The sequence below is a fragment of the Dendrobates tinctorius genome, unplaced genomic scaffold (genome assembly GCF_039654945.1).
Source record: "Dendrobates tinctorius isolate UK_male_01 unplaced genomic scaffold, ASM3965494v1 ptg000155l, whole genome shotgun sequence".
In the NCBI taxonomy this organism is placed as follows: Eukaryota; Metazoa; Chordata; class Amphibia; order Anura; family Dendrobatidae; genus Dendrobates; species Dendrobates tinctorius.
The window spans coordinates 8,038,359-8,048,492 of record NW_027361822.1 but is presented as its reverse complement, the minus strand read 5'-3'; the positions used below and the strand labels follow the sequence as shown (position 1 = coordinate 8,048,492).

Genomic DNA, 10,134 nt, shown 5'->3' with positions numbered 1-10,134 from the left:
AAGAAAATACTAACCTTTCAATTTGTGTTGAAATCAGGCGCAATGTGCCTGAGAAGCCAAAGTGTTGATATCTGCTCACTAGAAGGTCTGCTGAGTCACTGTGATATCAGGTTTCACAGAGCCTGTAGAGTCAGGAGATAACTAGGAGGGGTGGGGTTTTCTGATAAGTGGGCAAGGAGAGAGAAGTGAAACTAATTACTGTGTGCCTGTCAGATCTATTGCGCCTGACGGAGGGTTAACCTCTATGTGTTTACTGTCCCCCATCAGGGCAAAGAGGCAACCTCCGTATACCGTCGTGGAACGTGACTAGAGAAAAATTATATACCCACACCAAAGGTGAAAAGTGCAACATGCTATGAGGATATATACAAATAGTAATATCAGGATAAACAAAAAGGACCAGAACATAGGCTGGTATAGTACATGTAAACTTCTCCCTATGTCCTGCAGCGGTGCTCCAGGTGCGTCGAACGTCTGTGGAGAAAATCCAACCTACCCGAAGATTTCATCCATTATAAGTTTATGCTTCGAACATACAACACTGCCCTTCACCTCTCAAAACAAACCTATTTCAATACCCTCATCACTTCACTGTCCAATAACCCTAAACGTCTCTTTGACACTTTTCATTCTCTACTCAACCCAAGAGTACAGGCCCCAACCACGGAGCTTCGAGCTGACGATCTGGCCAATTACTTCAATGAAAAAATTGACCAGATCCGACAGGAAATTGTCTCCCAATCCCCTCATACCATGCACTGTCCTCCCTCCCCCACTGCATCCAGTTCACTCTCTGATTTTGAACCAGTCACAAAAGAAGAAGTAAGCAGGCTCCTTGCATCTTCTCACCCAACAACTTGCACCAGTGACCCGCCACATCTACTCCAGCCCCTTTCCCCTGCTGTCACCCCTTACCTTAGTAAAATATTTAACCTCTCTCTCTCTTCTAGTATCTTTCCCTCCTCATTTAAGCATGCCGTCATACATCCACTACTTAAAAAACCATCCCTCGACCAAAACTGTGCCGCTAACTATAGACCTGTCTCTAATCTTCCCTTCATCTCTAAACTCCTGGATCGCCTGGTCCACTCCCGTCTTATCCGCTATCTCTTTGATAACTCTCTTCTCGACCCTCTCCAATCCGGTTTCCGCTCTTTACACTCTACTGAAACTGCCCTCATTAAAGTCTCTAATTATCTACTAACAGCTAAATCAAATGGTCATTACTCCATGCTAATTCTTTTGGATCTCTCTGCAGCATTCGACACTGTGGATCATCAGCTCCTCCTCTGTTATGAATGGGTCACCGAGGAGGAACAACAAAAAGCTAAGTCCCAGAATACCAGAGAGGTTGGTCACTATGCAGATTCCTGATCTTAACCACACAAGTAACAGTAGCAGTGGAGCGTTCCTACGTTCTTCCTAGACGCCTCGTCACTGCCGGAGGACTACATAAATCTAAAGCAAGAAAAGGGAAAACTAACTGCCCCAGAGCAGACCCCAAAGGAAAAGACAGCCCCCACACATGTATTGATGGTGAAGCAAGATGAAAACACATACACAGGCAGAAAAATAGGCTGAGTAAACGATGGGGCCCGACTAACTAGAAAGGAGAGGAAAGGAAAACCACTGTCTGCAATCTGCCAATAAACCCTACCAAAAATAATGTCCAACACGTCTGATAGCAAAATTATCCCTGAAGTCACTAGACTTCTCCCACTATATCAGCACTCTGAAATATTCTGAAACAGAGCAAAAGGAGGCCAATCCAACAAGGGACAAAAAGACAAACACAGATTAATAGGAGTGGAAGTTCAGCATAGCCCCAGTAGGGGCAAGCTGACCACACAAGAAACTGAACTGACCAGCAAGCTCAAGTGTGAACATTAGCAAAAAACAAACTTAACTGAAGAAGACTGGAAGAGAGCTGAAGTCCAAGACCTGAGTAGCAGACTGAATCACCAGCAGCAGGATAGGGCATCGGCTGTCTTATATCCAGTCTGATACTCCAGAGATCCAATCGTTATCCTTCTCATCAGGTGGCAGATCACGGCCTCTTAAACCAACCTCACTACCTCCTGTCACCACCAGAGGGAGAACAGAAGGAGAACGCTCAACTGGAGGAGCAGAAAATGAGCTCGTAACACTCCTCACTATGCTCCATTCCATTGGCCTCAAAGACACTGTTCTCTCCTGGTTCTCCTCCTAGCTCTCTGACCGCTCCTTTACTGTAACTTTTGCTGGCTCCTCCTCCTCTCACCTTCCCCTTACTGTTGGGGTTCCTCAAGGATCAGTCCTTGGCCCCCTCCTCTTCTCTTTGTATACTGTTCCTATTGGTCAAACAATCAGTAGATTTGGTTTCCAGTACCATCTCTATGCTGACGACACCCAATTATATGCTTCTCCTGACATCACGCCAGCCTTTCTAGAAAACACCGGCGATTGTCTAAATGCTGTGTCTAACATCATGTCCTCACTATATGTGAAACTGAACCTGTCAAAGACTGAACTCCTTGTGTTTCCTCCCGCTACTAATGTACCTATACCCGACATTGCCATTTCCGTGTGTGGTTCCACTATTACTCCCCAGCAACATGCCTGCTGTCTGGGGGTCATACTTGACTCCGAGCTTTCCTTTGTCCCCCACATACGATCACTGGCTCGCTCTTGTTATCTGCACCTCAAAAACATTTCTAGAATTCGACCTTTTCTTACTTTTGACTCTGCAAAAACTCTGACTGTTTCTCTTATTCATTCTCGTCTCGACTATTGTAACTCCCTTCTAATCGGTTTCCCTCTTACCAAACTCTCCCCTCTCCAATCTGTCTTGAATGCTGCTGCCAGGATCATATTCCTCGCCAATCGTTACACCGATGCCTCTACCTTGTGCCAGTCATTACACTGGCTACCCATCCACTCCAGAATCCAGTACAAACTTATTACCCTCACCCACAAAGCTCTTCATGACTCAGTACCAGCCTACATCTCCTCCCTTGTTTCAGTATACCATTCTACCCACGCTCTCCGTTCTGCTGATGACCTGAGGTTAGCATCCTCAATAATCAGAACCTCCCAGTCCCGTCTCCAAGACTATACACGTGCTGTTCCAATTCTTTGGAATGCACTTCCCAGGTCAATACAAGTAGTCCCCACAATTTTAAGCGTGCCCTGAAAACGCATTTATTCAGACTGGCCTATCACCTCAACACATTAACCTAATCTATCCCTGTGTGGCACAGCCAAAATTTTTGCCATAACTAGGTTCCCTGCATCATGTTCCCACATGCTTTATGCATCCATTAGCCCTCTGCATCTGTACTGTTACACACTTAACATTATGGCTGGTCCATACAATCAGGGTAACTGTTACCACCCACCTTTCGTGTCTCCCCTTTTTTCCTCATAGATTGTAAGCTTGCGAGCAGGGCCCTCATTCCTCTTGGTATTTGTTATAACTTATAATCTATGTGATTATTGTTATGCTGTAATGTCTATTGTCTGTACAAGTCCCCTCTGAAATGTAAAGTGCTGCGGAATATGCTGGAGCTATAGAAATAAAATTTATTATTATTATTATGTCCCAATGCAGTGGTATATTAGTTTACAACTGCTATGTATTTTAACATATCACCTAAGGTTGAGTAAATAATTAACTTGTAAAAGAAATGGAAGGTGACTGTTAGCCCTAAAAATCACAATGCCACATCAATGGAAGTGATATAGCTAACTGCCTAGGGTTCCCAAAGTTTTGCCCTGCATGGACAGATAAATAGATTGCAATAGCATTAGTGTCTAGACCAGCTGTGCTTTAGATAGTAGCCAATCATATTAAGCCAATGTGGAGAATGAGGTGTACTGGCCCTAAGGCTACTTTTACACTTACCGCTTTTTTTGCAACCCGTTATTGTGGCTCGCTTTTGCGGGCCGTATCGCCACATTTTTTACGGTCTGCCGCAATAACAGACCGCAAAAAAGCTTGCAGATCGCCGTTTTTCAGTTTTCCAATACTATGCAAAATAGTATTGGGAAAAAAAACGGCAGTCCGCAAAACCAGAAGTCACGGTGCATTGCAAAAAAAACTTCCCCTTGTTTTTGCGGCCCCATTGATTTTCAAAGGGGGCCGCATCTGTATTCTGTGAAAAAAAGATCGAGCAGGCTCTTTTATCACGGCCGCAAATACGGCCCTCACGGCCGTACCGCACACAGCGCACTGTGGAATTTTTGCGGGCCGATTTTATGGCCCCATAGAGATCTATTGGGGCCACAAAGTCGGACCACAAAAACACGGTAAGTGTAAAAGCAGCCTTAATGCCACTCCTGCTATACAACTACCTATTTGCAGAGGTTGGCGCTCTAAGAAGGCGAGAGATGGCGCCCCCGCTCATGTGTCGACTGCCCCCTAGCTCCTGAAACAACCCTTTGCCAGATGTATAGTAGGATACAGAAGGCCAGTTGACCTGTATCTGCTGCGGATAGTGTACAAAGCCACAGATGAGGGTATCAAATGTTTTAAAGGGGTAAATCTCATAAGTAAAGGAGAGTAAGGGTATATGTGTTAAAGCAACAGAGCATGAAAGCAGACACTTTCATGCACACCATGTAGATGGTGAGTGCACAGTGAATACAGCACAACTGTAAGGTACAGATTATATAAGGCTAATTCCTGGCATAAAAACAAAGGATAAGATGCATAGATGTACAGTCTGCTAATAGATATTAATATGAGTATTAGACACATCAACAGCTGGTAAATACGCACAAGTCAATTGGCCCACCCAAAAAACAATACTGATATCAGGGATACAAGATCACGATTGCTTATCTGTTTAGATGTGGTGCTGCAGGTACAAGAAGTGATGCCAGGTTCAATCTCGACACGTTTCCCCCATACTGTGTTCATCAGGAGATAGCAAGATGTCGGCGCATGGCAGAGGATCAGCGTCCTGTAGATGAGGCTAAAATGTTCTGGACAGGAATATGGCTTCCTCCCAATATGAGTTATCTGATGTGTAACAGGATTTGCTTTATTTGTTAGGCTACTTTCACACTAGCGTTACCAGGCGCAGCGCAGGGCCGCCGCTAAGCTCCGCCCTGGCCACGCCCCCTCCTGTCAGCTCCTACTATGGTCGCATGACGCTGTATGCGATCAGTGTACCCTATATTTAGCATTGGGTACGCTGGTCGCGCGCTGGTATGATTTTGCTGGCACGTGCGCCCTTTTGGCGCTGCACCGAGCACACAAAAATGCAACACAGAGGAGCTGACAGGAGGGGGCGCGGCCGGGGGCAGAGCTTAGCGGCGGCCCTGCACTGCGCCTGGTAACGCTAGTGTGAAAGTAGCCTAAAACGGTTACTACATTCTGTACATGAAAATGTTTTTTCCCCTATGTGAGTTCTCGGATGTGAGCGAAGAATTGAGCAGTTATTAAAACATTTACAGCAACGTAGAAAAAGTAGTATGGAAGCACATAGAGATCACCACATAAAAGCCTTTATTATGAATGGCATTGGAAGACAAAAAAAGAAACATTTTAAAACATATTTAGAAAGCCAATAGGCCATTTATATGCAGATTAGGTACGTCTATAGTTAATGACCACCTATCCGCAGATACCCGATGCATTACAGTTCACAGGATATCCAGCAAAGAAAATTTTCTACACGAAATAGAAGTTTAGTTTATACTGACATAAAATGCAAAGCAAAGGAATATGAACAATTTGTAATGGCAAGATACAAAAAAATAATAAAAATAGACAAATATTCCTCAGTTATAATTAATAAGCACAGCAGTGATATGCATGTCAGCGCACAAGGACTTATACTAAACACGGATAATAATCAAAATAATAAATAGGTCAAAATAAGTAGAACAAGGAACCTGTGAATGAGGCAAAAGTAGAATGAGGAGAGAAAACCCCACATGTTTCGCCACACAAGCTGTTACTTCTTCAGGGGTAAGAATGATAATGGTGTCAGATAATGTCCCTTATATACACTTAAAGATAATAGAATAATGAGGTAAATCATGTAACTACCAGGTGTAGGAGACAAAGGGAGTAAATCAGTGGGTTATATCTGACTTTGGAAATGTGAACATTGATGTGAAGTAAGATATGTTTAAAGAGGAACACATCAGAGGACAATGAAAAAATGAGAAATTTATACTGTAAGGGAGTATGTCCATACAAAATAGATATATGGAACATTCAGTAGATCTAGAGAGCATGCGCATATGATACAGCATTGGCGCCGTAGCAGATAAGCAAGACATGATAATAGATTACAAAATATAAGGTAAGAAACACATATTAATGGTAAAGAGAAAGAGCAAATGAATCATGACATATCTGAATAATCCAATAGAATTCAACATGTAATAAATATATAAGGGACAATATAATGATATATAAATATAAGAAATATTAGAGATGCAAAAATCTATCTTTATCGAAGGAGGCCCAAATACAGAGATGTAATTGTTGCAATTACAGGAGAATATCAAGGTGTGTAGATTGGATTTCATCCCTTTTTGGATAACTGGCATTTATTGTTAATTGCATGCATCTCCTGATCATCCTTGGTAGTGTAAATGACTTTCCCTTTCATCTGTAATGTATGGCTTTACTTCAACTTTAACAGATTTTGATCAACTTGTCACTAAAAAGAAAAATCTCTGCTTCCATTCATCTTATGTTAACAAAAAAAAATGTGATTTGTGAGTAAAAGGTTCTGGACGTCAGAATGACTTCCTCCCTATATGAGTTTTCTGTTGAGGTACAAGGCTTGTTTTATTTGTAAAAACATTTGCTACGTTCTGAACTTGAATTTTTTTTTTTTTACTCTGTATGGGTTTTCCTGTGTGAGCTAAGAGTGAAACTATCATTAAAATATTTCCCACATTTTTTACATGTAAATGGCTTCTCTTTTGTGTGAATTTTCTGATGTGTAGCCAAGTGTGATTTGCTTCTAAAAGCATTCCCACAGTCTGGACATGAAAATGGTTTCTCTCCTGTGTGAATTCTCATGTGTATAACAAGATTTCCTTTCTGAGAAAAACATTTCCCACATTCTGAACATGAATATGATTTCACCTCTGTGTGAATTTTTTGATGTTTAACTAGAAGTGGTTTGCTTATAAAACATTTCCCACATTCAGAACATGAATATGGTTTCTCCCCTGTGTGAATTCTCTTGTGTATAAGTAGATCTCTATTCTGAGAAAAACATTTCTCACATTCTGAGCATGAAAATGGTTTCTCCCCTGTGTGAGTTCTCTGATGTGCAAGCAGGCGTGATTTGTGTGCAAAACATTTCTCACATTCTGGACATGAAAATGGTTTCTCCTCTATGTGAATTCTCTGATGTCTAACCAGGTGTGATTTGCTTGGGAAAAAATTCCCACATTCTGAGCATGAAAATGGTTTCTCCCCAATGTGAAACCTCTGATGATAAACAAGAGTTCCTTTCTGTGCAAAACATTTCCCACAATGGGAACATGAATATGGTTTCTCCTTTGTGTGAATAATCTGATGTGCAACCAGGTTTGATTTGCGCATAAAACATTTCCCACATTTTGAACACGAATATGGTTTCTCCCTTGTGTGAATTCTCTTGTGTAGAATAAGATTTCCTTTCTGAGTAAAAGATTTCTCACATTCTGGACATGAAAATGGCCTCTCCCCAGTGTGTGTTCTCTGATGTCCAAGCAGGCGTGATTTGCATGTAAAACATTTCCCACACTCTGGACATGAAAATGGTATCTCTCTTGTGTGAATTTTCTTGTGTATAGCAAGATCTCCTTTCTGAGTAAAACATTTCCCACATTCTGAGCATGAAAATAGTTTCTCCCCTGTGTGAATTCTCTGATGTCTAACCAGGTGTGACTTGCTTGGAAAACATTTCCCACATTCTGGGCATGAAAATGGTTTCTCCCCAGTGTGGGTTCTCTGATGTGCAAGCAGGCGTGATTTGTATGTAAAACATTTCCCACATTCTGAACATGAAAATGGTTTCTGTGCTTTGTAAGTCTTTTGATGCTGCATATCCTTTCTGTTACTTTTACTATGCTCAACAGCCTGTGATGAAGAAGACGGTACTTGCTCAAAAGGATCAGTCGAAAGCTTTTTGATGTGAGGACTTGGAGGTGGTTCCGGGATATTGATCTGATCTTCATATGAACCTGGTGTGACATCATGATCATCTGTTTTAAAATGTGAAAATTTCTGATGATCCTCTGAGCTTCTGCTACAGCAATCTGCCAAGATTAAAATGAATTTAAATTTTATTCAATAACAGTGAATAATATTTCTTACAATAATATTTTAAAGCAATTCTATAGAAGCATTTCTATAAATAGGTTGGTAAAGTTCAACTGAGTAAGAGAAAGTTGACATCAGTAGATGGCAAAGCAGGGACTAGTGGATTATTATGTTTGTTCACTAGGTAGTGCCCTTTCTATAGTTCACTTCTCAGAATTTTGTTATAGAAACATTTAGTAAAGACTCATGAAGGTGTAACAGGGACCAGGGGTGTAGTCGTGGCTGATGGTGGTTGTGTGGCGCCCCCAGGAGTATGGTCGCCACATTGGCATTGCCTTCCTCCAGGGAGGGTGATGTCAGGCTTGGAGGCAATGAAGGGTCTCTCTAACAGTTAATCATTTTCATGCAACACAGTTCCCACTCCAGGCCAGCAGAGGGAGCTCTGAACCAGGATTGGGGGAGGAGCGCGCTCTGAGGGCCAGGAGGGGAAATAGAGAGTTAGTGTGAGGAGGGCAACATGTGTAGACGTGTGGAGAGAAGCTGGAGGTTGAGCTGAGGATAGAGAGCTCCCTCCCAGTGATAGCGCATGATCTGGAGTCTGGTCTCCACGGTTGTATGGATACTGAAGGTCCTGCAACAGAAACCAGAGGAATAGGAAGCTGTAAATGCTCTATTCCCAACTGAGACTCGGAGGCACAACAGCAACTGGTGAGCCAAGAGAGATAGAGGGCTACAGCTGTCTGCCATACGAGGTAGTTCTAAGAGAAGATAAGAAGGAGGAACTTCAGAGTAACACTGTACTGCATGTACCTCAAGCCAGCGCTAGGAAGGAGACTACACAACCCATCTGATAGAGAGATTCAAGATTTGCTTCCAGGCTAGCCTGCTCCTGTGCCATCTGTAATCAGGACCCTGGACTGTGTTTGCCAAGTAAAGGTAAAGAAACTGCACCCTGTTGTGTCCTTGCCTCCTTCCTGCAACATCCTCAGCACTACTACATCTCTGTGCCAAACACTGCACCTTCTTCCTAACCCTTTATCTACACTGCCCTGGGACAACAGCCCTACCTGTGGAGGGCTAAAACATCATTGCTGCACTACACCATCTGTCCCAGAGGATCTGCTTGCAGCGTCTGCTTAACACCTCCCTTGTCGAACACCACTTATAAACTTTATTCCCAACTAAACACCTTTTACATGGGCGCCCAGGGCCACGGACCGGATCACTGCTGCTGTGACAACCCCCTCTGAGAAACCAGCCCGGTACCGAGTACCCCACAGCCCTGGGAGGGCGACCCAGTTACTCTGTCACACCCTGGTCTCCTGCCACATACACACAGTGTCCCAGTGGTAGCGTACCTTTTTGTCCACTTTCCCATCCTACTGGATCCTCTCTGGCCCACTGAGGGTCTTTTTCTTGGGGTTCCACACAAATAGAGACCGAGTCAAATTCCAACTTAAAACAAATGATTTTACTTAGTTCCTTTCTCAGCTCATCCAGTTCACACTTAGGAACAGCACAATATACTTCACAAGACACATTCTCTGTCCCTGTGCTGTTTGTTGTTCACTTCTTCAGGACTATCGCAGGGTCACACCGTTGTCCCCGGTACCGCAGCATTCTGTCTGACTAGTCTGACTAGCTTTAGGAGTTCCCAGTCCATTTCACCCCGGACACACAGGCATCTTCTTATGTAGCTGACCGACACCATGACGAACCTGCCCTGTATCCTTTGCTTCATCAACTATTATTACTTATAGGCCCTGGACGAGCTGGGCTCCTTTAGTTAAAGAACGGTTACATGACTCAACTGCCTTGTCTGCGCTCTCAGGCCCTACTCACTGAAAAGCAGGAAAACCTTTTAGATTACCCCA

At 43.1% G+C, this 10,134-nt stretch overlaps 1 protein-coding gene across 1 annotated transcript in view; it reads right to left on the bottom strand.

Moving 5' to 3' along the window:
* Positions 1-5,474: 5,474 nt before the first annotated feature.
* Positions 5,475-10,134, bottom strand: part of LOC141050976 (uncharacterized) — a 61,948-nt gene continuing 57,288 nt past the window's right edge. Inside the window, exon 5 of the mRNA XM_073547742.1 lies at positions 5,475-8,256. Within this exon, the coding sequence (XP_073403843.1) occupies positions 6,839-8,256 (1,418 nt within the window). The 3' untranslated portion in view covers positions 5,475-6,838. The remainder of the gene's footprint in view (positions 8,257-10,134) is intronic.